Below are 24,008 nucleotides of genomic sequence, written 5' to 3' on the forward strand. Positions count from 1 at the left end.
ATTCACAAATCCCCGTGATCCATGGATTTTTCCAAAACAAAAAGTAGCAGCCTATAAGTTAAACCTGGCGACCAGAAAACGCTAGTTTAGATCACAATCATATATTCTGGGTTTGAAGGTTCGTTCTGGTGTTTTGCGTTTTATAAAGCGAATGTACGTTTTAATGCTATGCTTCGGTGATGGGTATTTTTTACCGCAACTGCGGAACCATACGCCTTGTGTTCAGAGCGGATTCGAAGCTTGGTATAGTCTTTTTAACCTATACCATCAATGGCAAAGGCTGTTACGCAAATCTACATCGACTTTTCTTATTGAAATTTTTTTAATTGACTGGAATAAAAAGTAGCGTTTAATTATTTGTAAAGTGTTTTAATTATTTTTTAGTAGTTGCTGAGTGAATAAGAAATAAATAAGTATAGGTAGACCTAAACACAAACATTTGCCTTTATAACAAAAGTGTGATTATCTTTTTAATTTTCACAACTTGTTTTAGTAATTTAAAAATACTTAATTTGAAATTAACTTTTTAATAGGTGGTATTTAACCTGAATAATAATCATTCCTAATGAGCGGAAACACTGATAAAGTGTGAGTTGTTGTATTTTAAATATGGTTCCAACTTCGAGTTTTATATCTACGAGTACGGTCTTTTAAAATCAAAATACAATGTGATCTATTTTTTCTAATAGGTATAAAGGCTCAAGAGTTTATTAATAGGTAGTTTTTTTTATAATTACACTAATCAGGGCGCGTAAAAAAATCTTATTTTTACGTACGTTTTTTATTTTATAAGATAAAAATACTAATTATAGGATGACATGCGTTTTTTTTTTAATTTGAAAGCAGATGTCCGAAATCGGGCCTCATTTTCAAACTTGTGAAAAATACATACATTTAGTACCCAACTACACACTATACACTAGATTACTATACATTAGAATGGAGTAGCCATTAGAATCTTACCCGAAATACTATTAGCCAACAGGTAATATAAGTTAATTTCAATATTTTGTAGTATGGTAATTGTAATGGTAGTACCCTTCAGATCCAACATGTCAAGCTACGTATACGAACCAAAGGAGCTCAATCTACAGCAGTGATGCTATCGTCAAAGTCGAGCCCGATAGCAACCCGGATATGATTCGCGAATACTGTTCTAGTCAGGATATTACAGTGTACGCTCCAATCCTCTCTACCTGTAAGATAGTGCTCATCAAGTTTCCGATAGTTGTTACAATTTGTATTGCTATTATGAGAAATTATATAAGCAAATAAAATTAGGTATTTATTTGTAATCTCAATATTTAGTATTTTTGTCTTAACTATATTTAAATAATTATTTTAAATACATAATTATACATTTAATATATATAATAATATACAAAGCTGAAGAGTTTGTTTGATTGAACGCGCTAATCTCAGGAACTACTGGCCCGATTTGAAAAATTATTTCAGTGTTAAATAGCCCATTTATCGAGGAAGGCTATATATTATCCCCGTTTTCCCACGGGAACGGGGATCACGCAGGTGCAACCGCGCGGCGTCAGCTAGTTTACAATAATTTACCACAACATTGGTTTTTGACGCAACTAATACGAGTAGCAATGTACCTAATCTACCATAATATCTTATGCGACGCGATGCTCAAGTCAACCCTTATTTATTATCATGGTCTTCTATATCATTATGCTATGTATTTATGCAAACATCACTACATACATTAGATATGTTGCACATATAACCAGGTTATTTGAATACAGTTTCTACTTAATATGTTTTTGTGCGCACAGATTCACCTAGAGCCTTTAGGAGCTCGAGCGGCGAAGCCTCTCTTGCATACAAAGAAGACAGAAACAATAAATACACCATTGGCATTCCCCTCGCCTTTATGTCTGTAGCTCACCTTTCCTTAGTATGTCGTCATAAACTAGCAGCAGTAAAAACATATTTTTCTTTAGATAATTTGTTCAATTACGATTGATACATACTATGCTTATTTAATAAAGTGTTAGATACTTACTTGAGCTTTTTAGAAGATAATTATTAATTTAAAAAAATACAACTGATCTCAAAACATTTCAAGAAATATCAAAAAGTTATGCGTGGTTTCACTTTTTTTTAACTTTACTTTACGTTAATTAATCCCCCCCTCTGGTTCCCATTCCTTAGGACTGGATTTCTTTTCCGAATTTATGTGGAACCCAATTCGAAATATACCATTTCTAATTAAAAAACAATTATCAATATCGGACCACTAAGTAAAAAGTTACGCGTGTCCATTCATAAAAAATATATATACGTCGAATCGATAACTTTCTTTTGATTGATTTATTTGAAATTGAATTTCTCGTTCCTATATTGTATTTCGGTAAAAGAATTTTTAATATCGGTTCAGTAGATCCAGATAATCCCCTACAGCCTTACAAATTTACATCTTTATAATATGAAGCTTGGACAACTTTAAAACTTTGACCTAACCTAACCTAACGTAACCAATCACTTTCAAGCTATTGTGCAAGTATGCCGGATAGTGGCCTAATGGTTTAGCCAATCAAATTCTTTTGGCCTATGCAATGATCTTTTGTTAAGCCGATGTACCTATCCGACAAAGCTGGGATTATGTTGATAGACAGAAAGCCTCTGAAAGCTTTAGTTCTCGAAGGTATTACTATTCCATTTGCTATTTCAAATACAATTTGGTTCCCAAACGTGTCCATTGTATTGTCGTTTATTTCTTCTCGATATAAAGGGTATATGATTTTATTTTCAAGTCTTGATTGGGGTCGTTACATCTATACTAATCTATATCTAATATATAAAATTCTCGTGTCACTGTTTTCGTTGCCACACTCCTCCGAAACGGCTTGACCGATTTTGATGAAATTTTTTGTGCTTATCCGGTATCTATGAGAATAAGCCAACATCTATTTTTCAAACCCCTAAACCCTAATGGTAGGGTAGGGGTACGGTAGTAATAGTGTAGGGTAGGGATAGAGAAGAAGTGCACATAAGTCAAAGCGAAGCTTGAAAGGGTCCGCTAGTACTAATATATAAAGATGAAGTGTTTGTTTGTTTGTTTGTTTGATTGAACGCGCTAATCTCAGGAAGTATACTGGTAAATACTGGCCCGATTGAAAAAATCTTTAATTTAATGAGGAAGGCTATAGGCTATATATTATTCCCGAATTCCTACGGGAACGAGAACCACGCGGGTGAAACCGCACAGCTAGCTAATAATAAATAAACGAATAATCTTAAACTATACACTTACTTGATTACTTAGACCTAAAGTACGCGAATAGTCAGTGTTTTGGGTAAGATAGATGATTTTATCTTTATAAATATTAGTACACTCAATATTCAATTTGTTTTAATAAAAAAAACAATTTAATTTAAATTTAAGTTAATTATAGTTTAAATAACCGACGTTAAATACACGTCCTTCTCATTAAAATTAAACGTCAAGTACATAGATTCGATGATACGTGAGGCACCTTCGGCTCAAGGTAATCGGGCGGTTAGATCATTCCTCACATGACACGTTCACTGAATAATTAACATTTTTTATTCATTAGTCAAAAATAATGTTTATAATATCTTTAACCGCTGTTTTGTTGAATCTAAAAATCAATACATATTGATTTAATTATTGATAGAAATTTATATCACATGCTTGTGTGATTTTAAAAAAAATTGATTACTTAAGTGCATAGAGTTATTTATATGTCACTAAACTAAACTTTTATAGAAATTTTGTCTGTCTTTCTGTATGTCTGTTTGTGTACGGCTGTACCGATTTTATTGGGAATTGTATCATGTGACAATTTTCTTACTAAACATTTCAGTCGTTTTGGCGCTAAACGTATAAATATACACGATATGAACTTTATTAATAGGATATTGTTTAATTATAAATTAAATTGCACTTTTTGGTACAGGTGCATGTAATTGGACCGTAGGCAATCAAATATCCAAATAAATTTCACATATTAATTATCTGCAAAGCGACACTACGATTGGGAACTTTTAAATCAATTACAGATCTATATACTAGTGTATAGATCTGCCATGAATTCGTAAAGCAGCGGTTCGAATCCGGTGCGGGGCAGGCACGTTTAACTTTCACGTTAAGAAATTAAATATCTCGTGTCTTTAACGGCGAAGGAAAAACAACGTGAGGAAACCTGCATACCCGAAAATTGTCTTAATTCTTCACGTGATTGAAGTCCGCAAATTCGCATTAGGTCACCGTGGTGGGCTATTACATAACCGTTTCTCCTCTCATTCTGAGAGGAGATTCGTGCTCAACAGTGAGCCTAATATGGGCTATTAATGATGAGGATGATGATACTAGTATAGACCCGTGACTTAGCCATGTTCACGTGGTGCTGGTAGTTAATTTTTTTTTCCAGACGAGCTCATCGGAAAGCCCCATTACAATACGTACTTCTTAAGTTAGTAGTATCTGAGATTATGGTGAAATACTATAGCTTAGTACCTTTAATTATGCCTAGTTGTAGTTACATTCAAATGTTATTAGCTAATTTTCTCCGATAATAATTTGAAAATTGAGTTGTCAGAAATCATCATCAACCCATATTCGACTCACTGCTGAGCTCGAGTCTCCTTTCAGAATGAGAGGGGTTAGGCCAATAGGAATCCTCCACGCTAGCCCAATGCGGATTGGCAATTCTCTGGTGTGCAGGTTTCCTCACGATGTTTTCCTTCACCGTTTGAGACACGTGATATTTAATTTCTTAAAATGCACACAACAGAAAAGTTGGAGGTGCATGCCCCGGATCAGATTCGAACCTACGCCGTCCATATTCGGAGGCAGAGGTCATATCCACTAGTATATCACGGCTCAGAAATAATTTCATGTATCTGTTACGTTACATCTCGCTCGCTGTCCTCGAAAACAAAATCTGTTTTTTATTCACTTATAATTAATTTATTTTTCATATTAATGCTTGTTGGTATCCCTTTTCTGTGGAGCTGTTGGAACTTTCGTAAATTTTAAGTCCTACACTTAAATTATCATCATAATATCATAAAATGACGTTATATAAAAGTGCCTATAAAGCTTGTAAACTAAATCTACTTGAACTAAATGAAAATTGAATTTTCTGTTTTTCATAAAACGCCCCGTAACAAAAGATGAGTGGCACTTGAGAAATAATTCTATTGATCGCCTCTCGATGCTAAATATTGTTGCTATGATTGCCTCATTTATTGTAGCAACGGCTTAAATACGAGGGCAGCACGAGGGTAGCACGAGGGCGTCTACTTAGTAAAATAAAATTGTTGGTGATGTAACAAAGGATTGTTCAATTTATTTTTCTATTGATATATTCATTTTATGGAGTGAGAAGATGATAATATGATCGTCGGCTAAAAGTTTTTCAATGCTCCATAGACTTTAAGTTTTTTTTTTACGATATAATTTAACGAAAAACGAAGTAAAAATAAAAATATGTAGTCTTGAATTTTCGTCACTTCATTGTACTTACTTATACATAGTAAAAATATCTTTATATAATAACAGAGACGAAATACACTATAATTTGTAGTTTATACAAATCTAAAGTAGTCACTCGTACTCACCGTACCGTAGCGTATTGTAGTAATAAATTCGATTGTGTATTAGAAATTACTACTTGCTACGTTGCCTAGCAACCGTAGTAAAAACTATGCAACCATTTGCCGTTGTTTCTGCTTCTTTTTAATAACTATTAAAATGTTTAATTTCAACTCTAATCGATACTCATTATTTCCTACTTAAGTATCACTTACACCAGTGTGTTTTTAATATTGTGAAAAATTGGCAAGTTCTCAGGATGGACGGAAGTTAATGTACCTATTGGGTATACCGAGTGACCTAATAAAAAAATCAAGTAAGTAGTATTTTTAAAATAAGGAATCGAATAAGAAATATATAAAAGCACTCTGAAAATTGTCTAGATGCTCTAAGTAATTACTAATTAATTAATATATCTTAAATTAATTACTAATTGCAGAACAAAATATTTAATAATAAAATACTATTTATTATCAGCATTCGATATTTACAAATTATTAAGTAATGTATTTTATATGAAAGTAAAAGTACGAGTATTTCATAGTTTATTTTTTAAAATGGTTACTCCACAGTGATCGTACTGAGCTATGGGGATTTTTTTTTGGAAAAGGCTCTTTATGTTTTTGGCACTTTGCTAAGTTCATATTTTAAACTTTTGTAGTTACTAAATCTGAAGTAATCTTCAATCTAAAAGATCTTGTGCAAGTACTAGTTCTATTGAAGCTACTCGTATGTTAATTCAAACCCAATATTATACATAAACATAATTTTATTAATTTTTTTTCTTTTATTTTAACAATACACATTTTGAGAAGTATTTTATAGGTGTCTATGTGTTTTTTTGAAACGGTTATTTTGATTTAAAGGTGGTATAAATCTACCGTTTACGTACAGCTTTTACATACTTAAAGAACAATAATTAAAGTATCACTTTTATAAATAATTATTCGTAAAAGTTAATGATAATTAAGTAATCGACAAAATTGTATACTATACAAAATATTAAATTAAAAAAAATTAATTGAATACAGTTACAAAATGCAAAAAGACAATGAATATCATACATTATATATATAAAAATAATAATTCAAAAAGAAGGATTAAAAATTAAACTACAATAGAGGTTGCATAATAATATCTGCTGTCCCTTTCTTACCAAATGTGAGAGCTATGAGTCACTCTGTTTATTATTCAGTGAGATATTTATTGAACAATACAACTTGATTTTTTATTATGGAGCCTTTTAACGGTCACGCAGGTTTCGTCATCATTAGCCTATTTGTAACGACCCAATTACAGGACCAGGTCTCTTGGACCCACGATGCTTCTAAACATGGGTTAGCGAGCTCAGGGCGATAACGTTTAACACCTTTATAATCACTATTTATAAATTTATTTGATGGCCTCCGTAGCGCATTGGTACACGCGGTGGATTTACAAGAGGGAGATCCACTAGTTAGCCCACTTTCATGTATTCTAACATGCATCATCAGCCCACTTTCATGTTAGAATGCATCATCATCATCAGATGAGATTGTAGTCAAGGGCTAACTTGTGAAGAATTAAAAAAAAAATATCAGATGTTAATGATTCCTTCAAACCACGTGTGTAACGCCTACTTCCTATCTCCTGGTTGTTTCTAAGAAATCCTTTGAGGAAAAAAAATCTTATTTTTACATCCTGAACATCGAACCCATGATCTGTTGGTCCACCGTTGGATAAAAACGATATCCCCATTACAGTTGAGGCGATTCCCATTTGCCCCAACCATAAATTTAATTTGTTATCATCACCCTTTTTTCAAAAAAATATACACGCAACTGTTCGGTATATTTTTCGAGCTATGAGATTTAATACAAAGATGAATTTTCCAACTAACATCAAAAGCTTTCAATTTAATAAAAAAATATCTGTATAAACTGTTCTGAACTAGACAACATCTCTCTTTTTTTTTAATTCCGATCATCAATGGCTCTCTCTCCTCAAACTACCAGAGGCATTGAGCCTAGTTTTTGGAAATGTATTGTTTATTAACAAAAAATTGATTGTATTTTCAATTAATTAGTATATATTTTTGTATTATATAAAAAAAATATATCCTGTTATCAATATTTCAGTATTGCGCTCTCAAACTTCTACTGTTACATGATCTAAACAAGATATTGTCCCGCGCATTATTATCTTTTGTGTAGAAGATAAATTATGCACCTGTTGTAGCCAACATGTCGGTGTTTATTCATGTTCAAATATTAACTGTTGACGCTACCTGCCGCACCGGATGACTCATGCCTCGTATACCTGTACTACGCACACTAAAGAAATCCTTTACACTTTAGACAGAAAAAGGTTGTAATTCTTGCTCGTAAATTCCGTAAACTTCGTATAGTGAAAATTAGTCACGCTATTCATATAACTTGCGCTCACTAACGCGCAGGTTTGAGTTTAAGGTGATTTTTAATCGGATAGTTAAACAGTGTGCCTAGTAGGAGTTTTCAATATTTTCATACTGTTACTATCACGTTGACGTAAACGCAAATTTATATGGAATTGAAACAGTTGTGCAGTAGTGCCACTAGATGGCGCTGTTTCAATTCCTTAGAAATTCGCGTTTACGTTACGTGTCAGTAACAGTATCATTCTGCCACTAGGCCCTCTGTGTGCCTAGTGGGAGTTTTCAATATTTTCATACTGCTACTATCACGTTGACGTAAACGCAAATTTATATGGAATTGAAACAGTTGTGCAGTAGTGCCACTAGATGGCGCTGTTTCAATTCCTTAGAAACTCGCGTTTACGTTACGTGACAGTAACAATATCAAACTGCCACTAGGCCCTCTGATCATACTCTTTTGACGTGACAACGTCTTTTAATTCGATGGAGCTGCAAACTCGAAAAAAGATGACGTCATGCGTTGTTCCCTCGTTCTAGGGTTGCCAACTTTTTTACAAGACCTAAAGTATATTCTGGTCTATGAAGACAATTAAATAGTATTTTAGAAAAACGAACATTTTCTTTTGAAAAATGCAACCATTCCATCAGTATTTTCTTATGACGTTGTCACGTTCAACTATCATCAGTAAACCGACTGTACAGGCAAAAATTTTTTATACACACCACAGGTCATAGTACGTACAGGGTATATGAGTTTGGGGGGAGACGATGTTTGTACAAGCCACAATCTCCACTTATATTAAAAACTACTAGTCCGATTTTAATGCGGTTTTCAGTATTAGGTTCAGGTTTTATCGGGGCATGTTTGTATACTTATGTGTTACGGTGATAACTCACCAGGGGGCGCTGCAGTTAAAAATAATATTTTTGCTAAATCGAAAGTATTAGTCCGATGGATAATCTCCCAATCGAGGATCAAATTATTTTATCTCTTATTAATTAGGATTACCCTTATTGGAATTTTCGTACATTTTTAATTTTCCTTCTTATTTTTACGAAATCTTTGCTTTTATAATATTTAATGAAGAGATAAAGTTTGTGATGTTGTAGGAGGTAATCTTTGGATCTATTGAACCGATTAAAAAATCTGTACCATTTGAGAGCCACGTTATTTGTGAGTATCAAATAATATATTTTATCCCCGTATTCTCACGGCAATGGGAACTACGTGGGTGAAATCGCGGGGCGTCGGCTTGTATTATATAAAGAGGTAAAGTTTGTTAGTTGTTCGGTTGAGGATAATAATTCTTTTAACCTACAGAGAGCTACATTTTTACCAAGTACCAAGACTAGGATACTCGCAGAACATTACAAATACCATCATATGATATAGTTCGAGAGTACTAGGTACGAGCAAAGGCATGTACAGTAAAAACTTTGGCTCTCCATGACATCTATTCAGTGCATGCAATAGCCTTGACCTTGCTTTACAAGAAAATTATTTTGTTGGGGTAAATTCTTGTAGTTCTAGATCTACATCAGTTCCTATTTTAGTTAAAAAGGCCGTGTTTTGTCCTAGAGAACCAACTCGGAAATACGAATTGAATTAGTCAATAATATAAAGTTGCTTGTAAACTTTATTGATTTACTGTTTACTAGCGGACGCCCGCGACTTCATCCGCGTGGAATTTAGTTTTTCACAAATCCCTCGGGAACCATGGATTTTTCCGGGGTAAAAGTAGCCTATGTGTTAATCCATGCTATAATATATGTCAATACCAAATTTCAGCTAATTCGGTTAAGTAGTCGAGGCGTGAAAGAGTAACAAACATTCATATCATTAAAATCATCACTTTTCGCAAATCTCGGGAAACCATGGATTTTTTCGGTATAAAAGTACTATGTGTTAATCCAGAGTAAAATCCATTCCTATTCCAAATTTAAGCCAAATCGCTTAAGTACTAGCGGCGCTAAAGAATAACAAACATCCAAACATCCATACAAACTTTCGCGTTTATAATATTAGTAGTATGATTGATTTATTGTTTACAGGCAAGAAAATGTCTCGATTCGCTTGCTTCTTGGCCTTGGCTGGCGCCGCTTCAGCGCAACTCACGTTGGACGGTATCAGGTGCGGCCAGCTCACATGCCAGCTGGAGGAGTACTGCTCCCCGGAGACCAACCGCTGTGCGCCATGCAGCATCGTCTGCAACACAACTCACCATAACCACGACTCTGGACTTTGCGTCAAGGAATGTCAAGGTAGGGGATACTAATTTATTTACATTACTAGCGGACGCGTATGACTTCGTCCGCGTGGAATTTAGTTTTTGACTAATCCCTCAGAAACCATGATTTTTTTTGGATAGTAGCTATGTGCTAAAAAATTTCGGGTGATTTGGTTCAGTAGCCGAGGCGTGAAAGAGTAACAAACATTCATGCCATCAAAATCATCAGGTCTTCACAAATAAATAAATAAATATACTTAAACAATACACATCACTATCTAGCCCCAAAGTAAGCATACAAAGTAGCTTGTTTTATGGGTACTATGATAGTTGATATTATAATATTAATATACATTTATATACTACATATAAATACTTATATACTTATATAATGTATAAATATACACAGACACTGGAAAACACCCATGTTCATACCACAAATATTTTCCAGTTGTGGGAATCGAACCCACGGCCGTGGATGCAGAAAGCAGTGTCACTGCCCACTGCGCCACGCGGCCGTCAAATCCATGGATCGGGAATCCATGGATTTCTTCAGGATAAAAATATACTGTGTTAATCCAGAGTAAAATCTATTTTCATTCCAAATTTCAGCCAAATCGCTTTAGTAGTAGCGACTAACAAACATCCAAACAAACTTACATCCATACAAACTTTCGCGTTTTAAATATTGAGTAACTGAGCTATTATTATAAGTTAAAAATCAATAGTTATCTCACGACATCGATAAATATGAACCTACCTACCTAGGTAAACATCCAAAGTTGGATTGGCCTTTACCAATGTCACACAATAATGAATCAAGGTTAGTTTCTTGTTTGCAAAAGGCCACATTAAATGGTAAATAACCTCAATACGTTCAATCGTCAATAAAATCAGGATGAAAATATTGTTTTTTTTTTAAATAGACTGGTTTTGATGATTAGTAACAAAATGTTATAAGGTAATTTTTTTAAAGATTATTTTCCATATATCTTAAATTATCATATGCCCAATATTCCTATTCCCCTCCAACTAGTGTGAAAAGACTGTCTTAGGAGTGGGTACGACAATAGACAAATGGGGCGGGGATCGAACCACCACCCCTCGATAATATGGCCGACCGTTCTTACCGTTGAGCTATTGAGGCTTTTTTTTATTACGACGTTAACATTCGCAAGCAGCAGGCTAATTCACTATCTTTGACGTAGGTACGCTAGTTGACAATATATCTACTATGTAACAAATGTCATCTGGTGCCTACTGGTGGATATCATACAGCTAGATGACATTTCTCAATTGTTTTTTTAAATTTTATTAAAATTAAAAAAGAAACAATTGAGAAATGTCAAAAAAAATATAGGCCAAAATAGTGAATAGGTCAGCTGCAGACTTATTCACTATCTTTGACGTACGATGTATACGAAATTGAAATTCTATGTAAAAATGTCATCCGGTGTTTTCTGGTTGGTATCACACAGTAGGTAAATGATTAGGTATGTCAATTGATTTGATGTTTATTTTAATAGGTTGATCTAAAGACCGAAATAGTGTTATTATCATAATATGACTAAATGTTAATCCTACATACAAATTAAAGAGTCTTCTTCTATCTAAGCTAAATCTAAATTTATAAAAAATGAATGTATATATATATATATCCCTTGGTAACGCCATCACGCGTAAACGGCTGGGCCGATTTCACTATTTTTTTATGTGTATGCTTTAGTCACGAGAAAGTTCTTATGACAGAAAAAATTAAAAAGGGGTAGGGGTAGGTTAGGGGTAGGGTAGGGGTAGTTGTAAGTTTACATCGAGTTTCACGCGGGCAAAGTCGCGGGCGTCCGCTAGTACAAAAGAAAACTCAGTGTTTACAGTACAAAGTCACTTATAATTCAGATGTTCGCCAACAAAACCAGTTTCATGACCGCATATTGCATATACAGTGTATCTCATTTACACAGTATTCTGTTTCACTCGCACACCGGTTAAAGAATGCAAGTTTCAGGTCATGCATCTCTACCAAGAGCATTGGAGTGTATGTATTGCACTATTATAGATAACAGTATAGCAAACTTACCCATACAAATGAGTTGTAGCGTTTCTTATTCAAGTTAAATGTAAAATAAAATATTTTAAGTAAGTATTTGAAATCATCTTATAATTTATGCATTTAAAGGCATCTACTCGTATAATCTTAACTTAATATTAGAAAGAGAGACGTAATAGTCCAGTAGATATGACTTCTGCTTTCGTTTCGGAGGGCGTAGGTTCGAATCCGGTCCGGGGCATGCACCTTTTTCCTAAACCGATTTTGGCTGGTGGGAAGCATCGGCCGTGGCTAGTAGAAACCGAAAGGAGTGTGGATTTTCATCATCCTCCTAACAAGTTAGCCCGCTTCCATCTTAGATTGCATCATCACTTATCGTCACGTGAGATTGTAGGCTAACTTGTTAAGAATAACAAAAGAACCTCCAACTTTTCAGACACGTGCATTTAAGGAAATTAAATATCACGTGTCTCAAACGGTGAAGGAAAAACAACGTGATTAAGAAAATTTTCTTAATTTTTTAGGTGGAGTCTGTCAATCCGCATTTGGCCAGCGTTTTTTTTTTATTCTTTACACAAGTTAGCCCTTGGCTACAATCTCACCTGATGGTAAGTGATGATGCAATCTAAGATGGAAGCGGGCTAACTTGTTAAGAGGAGCCCCTTTCGGTTTCTACACGACATCGTACCGGAACGCTAAATCGTTTGGTGGTACGTCTTTGCCGGTAGGGTGGTAACTAGCCACGGCCGAAGCCTTCCACCAGCCAGACCTGGACCAATTAAGAAAACTTCAATCGGCCCAGCTGGGGATCGAACCCGGGACCTCCGTCTTGTAAATCCACTGCGACTACCACTGCGCCACGAAGGTCGTCTAAGCGTGATGGACTAAGGCCTAACCATTCTCATACTGAGAGGAGACTCGTGCTCAACAGTGAGCCGAATATGGGCTGTTTTGTGATGCATAATATTAGAAAGAGTTAAAGTTTGTAGTATTCTAGCGTGCATCGTGTTAAACTGAACCGATTACCGAATCCACGTTATTTGTGAGTGTCACAAAATATATTCAATCTGCGTAATCTTACGGGAACGAAATGTACGCGGATAAAACCGCGAGGCGTCGGCTACTATGGTTATAAGTAATACCATGAAAGGAAATTGAAAGATCTGACTATGTTATATAATTTCCATTGAACATATAACGCTTTATATGGCATCAGCTAACAATTTTACGATTGCATCGATGCTCAAGTAAATTCTGACAATAGCGTACAACAGAAGGACAGCCTGCGAACGTCAGACATACCTCATTTTATGAAGGTTGAATGATCGTCAGGCCATGCATAGGTAAGTACGGTAGTCAGTGATGTAGTTCGGACCGTGGTTATGGTTGTCCAAATCCTCGATGGGGATGATGAATAGGTTTGAATATACATATTGATTTTTATGAGACATTATAATTAAAATCTTTTATCGTAATTAGATGTATATTCATATAATTTTAGCTTCTTAACATTAAACGTGATATTTTTCAATAAATGAACCATAAACATAAACGCACCAATAACAAAGATACTTGTAATTTTGTTTGAATGCCTATACAAATCTAACGATCATTATGATCAACGACGTTATTAATTCGTGCCGTTTTGTATGGTTCGTTTTTCAGGGATCCGTGGCAGTGTCGCAATTATGACCCTTTAAATTCTACCTCCGAAAGTAATGACCGCAGATATCTTATAGAAAATTGCTTTATTAGCATACTCCTAATTTAAAAAACTGTCATCATCCCTATCAAAACATAAGTTATTGAGAAATTTACTGTACAGTTTTTGTAAACATATATATGCGGAATCATGCCTACTATCGCCAGAGACTTGTGACTTCCCAGTCACACGCCTTCGCGAAAAAATACGCTTTATACTCGGACCGTTGAGAATCTGAACAATTGAAATCACCTCACAAAGTATGTAATTGGATATCGTACTTACCTATTAAATAACCAATAGCTGATGAACTTTCATCATCATCATCAGCCATTGATATAGCACCCCCTGCTTCACTATCCAATTAACTGCTATCGTAGTCAGGAGAAGTGGAGCCGTCAGGAACTAGGGGCATTAGGCAACAAGGGATAAATGGTTATCCCGCCATTATTCGGACTTTTAGCCTTCATAAAAAGAGGTCTGGCTATCGCAGGCTCTTGTTCCACAATTGTATTAGTATCGTTCGCTTAGTGATTGCTTCTACGCTCGCATTGAGTTTTAATCGCATGGTAACGTTGGACCGAATTCCGAAATTGCTAAAACCTAACTAAATTGCTGCAACGTATTATTGGAGATGGAATCAACACTATAGATCATAATTACTGATGGTTAAACTCTATACGCGTAAAATTATGTTTTTTAACCGACTTCCAAAAAGGAGGAGGTTCTACGTTCGGCTGTATGTATGTTTTTTTTTTTTTTTTTTTTTTTTTTTTTTTTTTTTTTTTTTTTTTTTTTTTTATGTATGTCCAGCGATAATTCCGTCAATTATGGACCGATTTTAAAAATTCTTTTTTTGTTTTGAAGGGTTTACTTCCAGGGTGGTCCCATTTTTTTCATGTCAGGATCTGATGGTGGCATCCTGGAGAAATTGAGGGGAACTTTTGAAAGTTGTAGAGACGGCTAGTGCGTTTGTTAGTGTTTCCATAAGGTATTTTAAACCACTACAACTTTATGAAGGTTTGGAGTTGGTCTGATGATGGAGCCGAAACACAGACGATGGAACTCGTCAACGATTTACAGCAGTCACCTTTTGTTTGGGCTTGATTAATTTGTATTGATGAGTACTTTCCACCTGTATGGGTTGTGACTGTATTAAGGGTCTAGTGATGAAGACGATGGACAATGAAGAGAACTCCTCGACGGTTCACAGTAGCTACCTTGTGTTTGGACTTGATAAATTTGTGTTGATGAGAACTTTCCACCTAGATGGATTGTGACTGTATTAAGGGTCTGATGAGGAAGACGAGGGACAGTGAAGAGAACTCCTCGACGGTTCACAGTAGCTACCTTGTGTTTGGACTTGATAAATTTGTGTTGATGAGAACTTTCCACCTAGATGGATTGTGACTGTATTAAGGGTCTGATGAGGAAGACGAGGGACAGTGAAGAGAACTCCTCGACGGTTCACAGTAGCTACCTTGTGTTTGGACTTGATAAATTTGAATTGATGAGAACTTTCCACCTAGATGGATTGTGACTGTATTAAGGGTCTGGTGATGAAGACGATGGACAGTGAAGAGAACTCCTCGACGGTTCACAGTAGCTACCTTGTGTTTGGACTTGATAAATTTGTGTTGATGAGAACTTTCCACCTAGATGGATTGTGACTGTATTAAGGGTCTGATGAGGAAGACGAGGGACAGTGAAGAGAACTCCTCGACGGTTCACAGTAGCTACCTTGTGTTTGGACTTGATAAATTTGAATTGATGAGAACTTTCCACCTAGATGGATTGTGACTGTATTAAGGGTCTGGTGATGAAGACGAAGCACAGTGAAGAGAACTCCTCGACGGCTCATAGTAGCTACCTTGGGTTTGGACTTGATAATTTTGTATTGATAAGAACTTTCCATTTAGATAGGTTGTGACTGTACACACGCAGTAGGTATGCTAACACTAAAAATAAAAAAATAAAAATTTTAATAAAAAAAATTCAACCGACTTCCAAGTCAAAAAATAACTAACTAAAAAGCAAAAAATAACATCTTACCTATGTGCTACCTTCTGATCAGTTTGAAGGCGGTGCCAAGCCAGTGATGTTTTAATTAAACACCATTTAACTACAAAATTTCTGTGGTTCTTTCAGAAACAGCTTTAATTAAAACACAACACTGGCTTGGCACCGCCTTCAAACTGATCAGAAGGTAGCACATAGGTAAGATGTTATTTTTTGCTTTTTAGTTAGTTATTTTTTGACTTGGAAGTCGGTTGAATTTTTTTTATTAAAATTTTTATCATCCATGTATTTTTTCGGGATAAAAAGTAGTTTAAATATTGCTCCGGAATTTTATCTATCTGCCAGTGAAAGTGTCAATAAAATAGGTTTAGCCTTTCCAGATATTAATCCAGACAAACAGAAAGACAGACAGTCGGAAACAAGAAATAAAACTTCGTATAAATACAGTTATTTTGAAACACAGACACACACTTGAATTTTATTTATATGTATTGATGTCGCAGGAACTATTGAGCGAATTTTCAGAATATATTTAATACTTCTAATCTTACCTTTAATTTTGTCATAACCGAATTAGTACTAAATGGGATTCTCTTGACTACTTCATGTACAACACTGAGTAAAGTTTTGAGATAATATAGATAAATATATATTAAGATAGATTAAGATTCATAACACTATATGTATATATAGTGAATCTATATGAATCTATATTTGTCACGATATTTACGAAACTTTAACGTACAACAGAACTAATAACAAATGATTTACATAAATTCATATTCCCAGATCTAAAATAGGTAATTCCAGTGAAACTGCCTAAATTTTGCTGCATATTAATTTTAGGTTTTGCATAATTATTTATGCACATTGATAGATGATCTAGGCCAGCGTTTCCCAACCTTTTTCAGCCACGGAACCCCAGGGAATCAAACACAGTTTTCACAGACCCCTTTAATAAAAGAAACAGTAAAAAAAATCCGATTAGGTATTTATTTTAGTTATTACAGATACAAAATAGGTAGGTACTTATAACTGTTTACTATGAAAAATATGAAAAACGTTCAAGTTGAAGTAAGCAGTAAGATCCGTGTTGAAAGGTCAGACCCTCTCAATATTCAAATTAGTATTTCAAATACGAGACACGAATCCGCGGATCACAGGTTGGAAAACGATGATCTAGGCGATAAATGTATTGGTTCTTATTTAGTACTTTAATAAAACGCCATGGCCATCTATTATATACTACACGTCAATGTCGCCTAATACGAATAGTTACACTATGGCAGCAGCCAGCATGCAGGCAAACCACAAGTGCGTCAATTTGAGAATATTCTAGTAAAGGCCAGAATATAACACCATTATTAAAAAATTTAAAAAAAAGTTTCGCTTGCAGCATTGTTACCGAAATGACCTTTACTTGATAGATTTATTTTTTATTTTTTACAAGTTAGCCCTTGACTACAATTTCGTCTGATGGTAAGTGATGATGCAGTCTAAGATGGAAGCGAGCTAACTTGTTAGTAGGAGGATGAAAATCGACACTCCTTTTTGTTTCTACACGACACCGGAACGCTAAATCACTTGGAGGTCCGTCTTTGCCGTTAAGGTGGTAACTAGCCACGGCCGAAGTCTTCCACCAGCCAAATATGGATAAATGATAGATTAGTCTTTTATTAATCCATTATTGTTGGTTATTATATGTTTGTATCATATTAAGAAAGTCGAACGTCCTTAGAAGTTTCATATCAAGCTGATATACCACTAATCACACATAACTTTTTAATACAGTCAACAGAATAACAATATCAACATCGTAGTTTAAATAAGTGCATATTATAGACCGGATGTAATGCCGTTACAAATTTACAACGTATGTGTTTAGATAAGAGATGCTGACTCTGAAAATAGACAATTACCCACAATTAAATAAACAACACACGTGTTATATTTCAAAGTCCATGTAATACATAATGTGACTCGTATCTATAAAGCAATTTGGTGTGTAAGCAAATAAATTTCAATGTCAATGCTAAAAGTGCTATTTACAAAGCATTTTTATGAAATACGAGCCGTGATAGCCCAGTGTATATGACCTCTGCCTCTGATTCCGGAGGATGTGGGTTCGAATCCGGTTCGGCATGATCGCGTCTCAAACGGTGAAGGAAAAACATCGTGAGGAAACCAGCATACCAAATTTCTTAATTCTTTGCGTGTGTGAAGTCTGCCAATCCGAATTGGGTCAGCATGGTGAACTATTGGCCTAACCCCTCTCGTTCTGAGAGGAGAAACGAGCTCAGCAGTGAGCCGAATATGATGATAATGATAAAATTATTATGATGCCCTGTCATTGAAATTGTCTGATCTATTACGGTAATTTGAATTTTCATATAAATAAAACCGACTTCAAAAAGGAGGATGTTCTCATTATGAAGCACTCTACTTCATCTCTGCATCATATTGGATTATACAGATAGCTAGATAAATAACGAATTGTTTATGTCATTAATTACATTATTTTAAGTATTAAGTTAACTATTTATATAAAATTTAGATTTTTTTCGTTCTAAATAGAATCATGATGAAGCTGTTTTAACTACTGTGCCAATAATGACTTTGTGACAAAGGAACAAGACGTGTCTATTATCGCAAGCCAGATTGTCTACTATCGGACTGTCATTACAAACAAACTAATAATGCAGCTGCCTAAACATTAATCTTAATTATCAGCTGTAATCCTAACGACCGATGCGATTATACGGTATGATTCTTTTAATAAATAAGCTCATTCCAATATTATTGACCAAAAACTGGGACAGATGCAGAGAAGAATAAGTTCATTCAACAAGTCAATAATTAAAAAAAAATATAAAACCAGCGTTTTTCGTATAGCGGTTAATAAATAACGTTTTTATAACTGTAGGTTTTTTTAATATGACCATTTTTAAATTCTCTTGATGAGCCCTTGAATTTGATAACCATATCGTAGTATATATACCCTAGAATCTAGATCTAGATCTACGTCTGGACACTTTGCTGTTTTGTCCAATTTTTAACTGACTTCAAAAAGGAGGAAGTTCTCAACTGTATTGGTATTTTGTGACATCGATTGACTAATATTCCAACTTAAAAAATAAAAAGTCGATTGAACAACTTAGCCTCAGTCCTGGGTTACAAATGAGTAAACTAATTCACATTGAATCATTATATAAATTAAAATTAAAAAAGTACTTCAGACAAATAGCAACACAATAAAATAAGATAATAACAAGAATAATATAAAAATGTAAGAGCTTTCAAATATTGTAAATCGTTGCTCTAAGAACCAATTAGGCGTAACAAGCTAATTAATCCCAATTTTACGATAATCCTGCAATATTATAAAAATGAAACGTCGATGCCGAGATATTATAGGCGAAAGGAAAATTGAATTTATTTATTGCTTCATATTTTTTAAAGGATTTAACAACAACAGTTATGTAATTGGCCTCGTGTAAAATAATAAGATATCTCTAATATTTCATTATTTTCAAGCCGTTTTTGTTACTTGAAATAGTTACGCTCTTTGATCAGTTATATAAGCTTTATATAAGTGTTCAAGTATATACTTTACCCAACCTAAAAATGATCATGAGCAAGACGAAGATCATGTCTAATGCTCATGTAACGCTCCACGCAGTTATTGTTGAGGACTCTGCGCTCGAAATTGTAGACGAGTATATATATCTAGGACACACAGTCCAGTTAGGTAGTTCCAATTTCGAGAAAGAGGTAATACGCCGAATCCAGCTCGGCTGGGCAGCGTTCGGGAAACTCCGCGACATCTTTTCGTCCGAAATTCCTCAGTGCCTGAAGAAAAAAGTCTTCGAATGTGAATATAATACATAAAAGTACTCTGAAGGAGTTAGTGTGCTAATTCGTGGCTTCACCTACTCTTGGGCGAATATCTCTCACATTTAAAATATAGTGCACATTCAAAAACTTAATTTATATCATATTTATTATACATGGTTTTTGCATTAAAAAAATCTTTCACTGTTGGGAAACTGAACTATCCCCTAGTATTATAGGCTATATTTTATTACTGTATTCCTACGGGAATGAGAACTAAAGTTAAAAAAAATGAACGGAATGGCATGGCGTCCGCTACTAAAATAAAACTATATAAGATATTAAATTTAAAAAGTATATTAAAACGATTTATAAATTCTAAAGTAAAATAATAAAATGCAAGCAACTAAATTGTGACTAAAATCAAAACAAAAGTGACTAAAATCTGTAATGCCTTTTTAGCTTACTTTACCTACCCTACACGAAAATGTCATAACATAAGTCGCACCAGTGCTTATATACCATCATTGTAATACAAAAATTGATATCTATAAAGTTGAATAAAAAGTTTTTTTGCGACAACTACAGATTACTAGTAGGTCTTCATTATCAACCCATATTCAACTTACTGCTGAGCTCGAGTCTCCTCTCAGAATAAGACGGGTTAGGCCAATAGTCCACCACGCTGCCCCATTGAGGATTGGCAGACTTTACACACGCAGAGAATTATAAAAAATCTCTGGCAGGTTTGCTTACGATATTTTTCCTTCATCGTGTGAGACACGTTAAAATGAAACTGACTGACAACAGAGTTGAAGGTGCATGCCCCGGACCGAATTCGAACACACACTTTCCGAAATCTGAGGCAGAGGTAGAAGTAAAAAAAGTTGCTCTAATACATAGCATAGAATAACAAATAGTGGATCTCTCTCTGTATAGACTTCACGCCAAGAAAACAAGTCAATTGGAACACAATCGGGAGATCATTGGTGAGGGTGCAACAATGCACATAAGGTCATGGTCCGGTGACGGGCACAGGTACTAGCACGCATTCGCGCATGACTGCATCGACACAGGTTAGAGCATATTAAATAAAACTGTACAATGTGTGTATTCAAATAGAATTATGGTACTTTACATTAAAAACCGTTGCATTTAGTACCAAAATAGACAAGAACTTTTACTCTGTTATATTACTAGCGGTTCAATTTGTCTACATTCTTAAATATCTCAGCTTTTACGCTTTTGGCTAATTATTTATGTATTATTAATTTTAATAATTCTCATTGATTTGGCTCTAATAAGCATACATTCGTTATAAAAAATAATTCAAAAATGTATAAAAAGAATTATATACTTGTTAAAATGGATGAGAATGATGAGTTTATATGAGCCCAGTGGATATGATCTCTGCCTCCGATTCTGGGGGGTCTGGGGCATGTTCACCTACAACTTTTTAGTGCACACAGCATTTTAAGAAAATAAATATCACGTGTCTCAAACGGTGACGGAAAAACATCGTGAGGAAACCTGCATACCAATACCACAATTATCTGCGTGTGTGAAGTCTGCCAATCCGCATTGGGCCAGCGTGCCGGACTATTAGCCTAACCTCTCATTCTGAGAGGAGACTCGAGCTCAGCAGTGAGCCGAATATGGGTTGATAATGATTAGAGTTTAAAATATAATAAATTATAACATTTTTAAATAAATAACCATTATAAATTCACATGGTTTTGTCGAAGTATGCCCGACTGCCTCGTTGGTGCAGTGGTTAGCCTATGTGACTTCGGATCACTAGTTCCTGGGTTCGAATCTTAGTTCACTAAAATTTCTCATTACGAAGTTGGGAAAATGGTGGGGTTCCACACTTTTGCCTTGAAGAGCCAATGCCGTCTTTCTCGGTCATTATCAGTAACATCTGTTAATGGATCCCTCTATGTGTTTCCTAGATTGATCCTAGAAGGTAAGATGCTCGGAAAACGTGCACAAAGAAAACGGCGGAGATGGGCTGATGATGTCAAAGAGCGGAAGTTAACCTACACGCAACATAATATACAACTTGAACATTAAAAAAATTACAACAGTGTACCTAGTGGGAGTTTTCAATATTTTCATACTGTTACTATCACGTTGACGTTTACGCTTTATATGGAATTGAAACAGTTGTGCAGTAGTACCACTAGATGACGGTGTTTCAATTCCTTAGAAATTGACGTTTACGTTACGTGACAGTAACAGTATCAAACTGCCACTAGGCACACTGATCGGAAGAGTTTTCGATACATCAACACCAAACGCCAGTTTGAAGAAAGCGCCCAGTGATGATGATTGGCAAGACTGTCAAACAGGTTAACATCTAGAAATAATAGGAAAACGTATATGAAAAAAAATATCAACTCTTTCGAGAGAGAAATGTTATGCTGTCCACAAACCCTTTCTGTAAAATTTCATCACGTTTAAAGTAATTTTCATTGTAAAAGTGCGTTGGGAAACGTGTACGTCATTCTGGTACTCGTTTGTTGACTGCGTCACGCGTTTCTAAAAGCCACACCTACAAACTCTTTGAAAGCGTGTGACGAGTTCGTTTGACGTCAGGCACAACGGTTTACTGAAAATTACAAAGGTGAAACATAAAAACACAAAGGTGTGTCGATGTCGTTATGACGCTTTTGGTTGCGCTTTTGCAACATTTTGTGATTGTTTTGGGGTGTGGTTTTCATATTTACCAAAAAGGGGTGTGGATTTTCATCCTCCTCCTAACAAGTTAGCCCGCTTCCATCTTAGATTGCATCATCACTTACCATCAGGTGAGATTGTAGTTGTAGAGAATTAAAAAAAAAATACCAACATTTTATCCATCCATACTAATATTATAAATACAGTAGTAATTCTGTCTGTTACCTTATTACGACTAAATCACTTTTTTATTAAAAAGAATATTTGTCATATCCTAGTAATATTATAAACTCAATAGTTTGTATGGATGTTTGGATGTTTGTTACTCTTCAACGCTGCTATTAATGAAGCGATTTGACTGAAATTTGGAATGGAAATAGATTTCACTTTGGATTAACACATAGGCTACTTTTTATCGCGAAAAAATCCATGGTTTCCCGAGATTTGCGAAAACTGATGATTATGATGATATGAATGTTTGTTACTCTTTCACGCCTTGACTATTGAACCGAATTAGCTGAAATTTGGTTTTGAGATATATGATTGCCTGGATTAACACATAAGCTACTTTTTATCCCGGAAAAATCCATGGTTCCCGAGGGATTTGTGAAAAACTAATTTCCACGCGGACGACGACGGTCCGCTAGTCTTTAATAGGACCAATATTCTTATTCCCCTCTAACTAGTCGGGAAATACTGGGAGTGGGCAGGTACGACAATAGACCAATGGAGCGGGGTTCGAACCACCACCCCTCGGTGATGAGTCCGAAACAGCTCTCTCAGTTGAGCTATTGAGGCTTTACTTTGGATTTGGATGAAATTTGGTAAAGAGGTAGTGATGATGAGGTAAAGAGATATTATATGGACCATGGAGCAGATCAGAGGCAGTTCGTCATCATCATTAATTAACTGCCGATTGACCTCTCGGACCAAGACACGTTTGGAACCCTCGTAACATTAATTTTAAGTTTTCGACTTTACTTACCACCATTAAATCATGACATAACTTGACGTTTCAAAAGTGCTTGTAAAATAATCCTTAATGAAATTAAATTAATTTTGAATTTTATGGACGTCCACTGCTAGACCTCTTACATATGATTCCAAACAAAACGTTCTTGACTGTCTAGCATCTAACATCTCTGCAATGCGCTTGATGTCCACCTAGTGGGGGGTCGACCAACACTGCGCTTTCCTGTGCGGTGTCGCCATTCCAGCACCTTGGAATCCCAATGTCCATCGACCCTTCGAACTATGTGTCCTGCTCATAGTCACTTCAACTTCGATTCGCTGAGCTATATCAGTGACTTTGGTTCTTCTGTGGATCTCCTCATTAGGCTTCTGTTAGTTCCGAAAAAAACCTTGATTCATGAGGCCTCCTCCTTTTCGACGGCCTCCGTAGTGCAGTAATATGCGTAGTGGATTTAACAAGACGGAGGTCCTGGGTTCGATCCTCAGTTGGGCCGATTGAGGTTTTCGTAATTGGTCCAGGTCTGGCTGGTGGAAGGCTTCGGCCGTGGCTAGTTACCACC

The 24,008-nt window shown here is 35.3% G+C and overlaps 1 protein-coding gene across 1 annotated transcript in view; it reads left to right on the plus strand.

Moving 5' to 3' along the window:
* Window positions 1-24,008, plus strand: part of LOC112050367 (protein grindelwald) — a 39,527-nt gene that overhangs the window by 1,929 nt on the left and 13,590 nt on the right. Inside the window, exon 2 of the mRNA XM_024088658.2 lies at window positions 10,023-10,232. Coding sequence (XP_023944426.1) covers window positions 10,031-10,232 — 202 coding nt within the window. The 5' untranslated portion in view covers window positions 10,023-10,030. The remainder of the gene's footprint in view (window positions 1-10,022; window positions 10,233-24,008) is intronic.

This window comes from Bicyclus anynana, chromosome Z (genome assembly GCF_947172395.1).
Source record: "Bicyclus anynana chromosome Z, ilBicAnyn1.1, whole genome shotgun sequence".
NCBI lineage: Eukaryota > Metazoa > Arthropoda > Insecta > Lepidoptera > Nymphalidae > Bicyclus > Bicyclus anynana.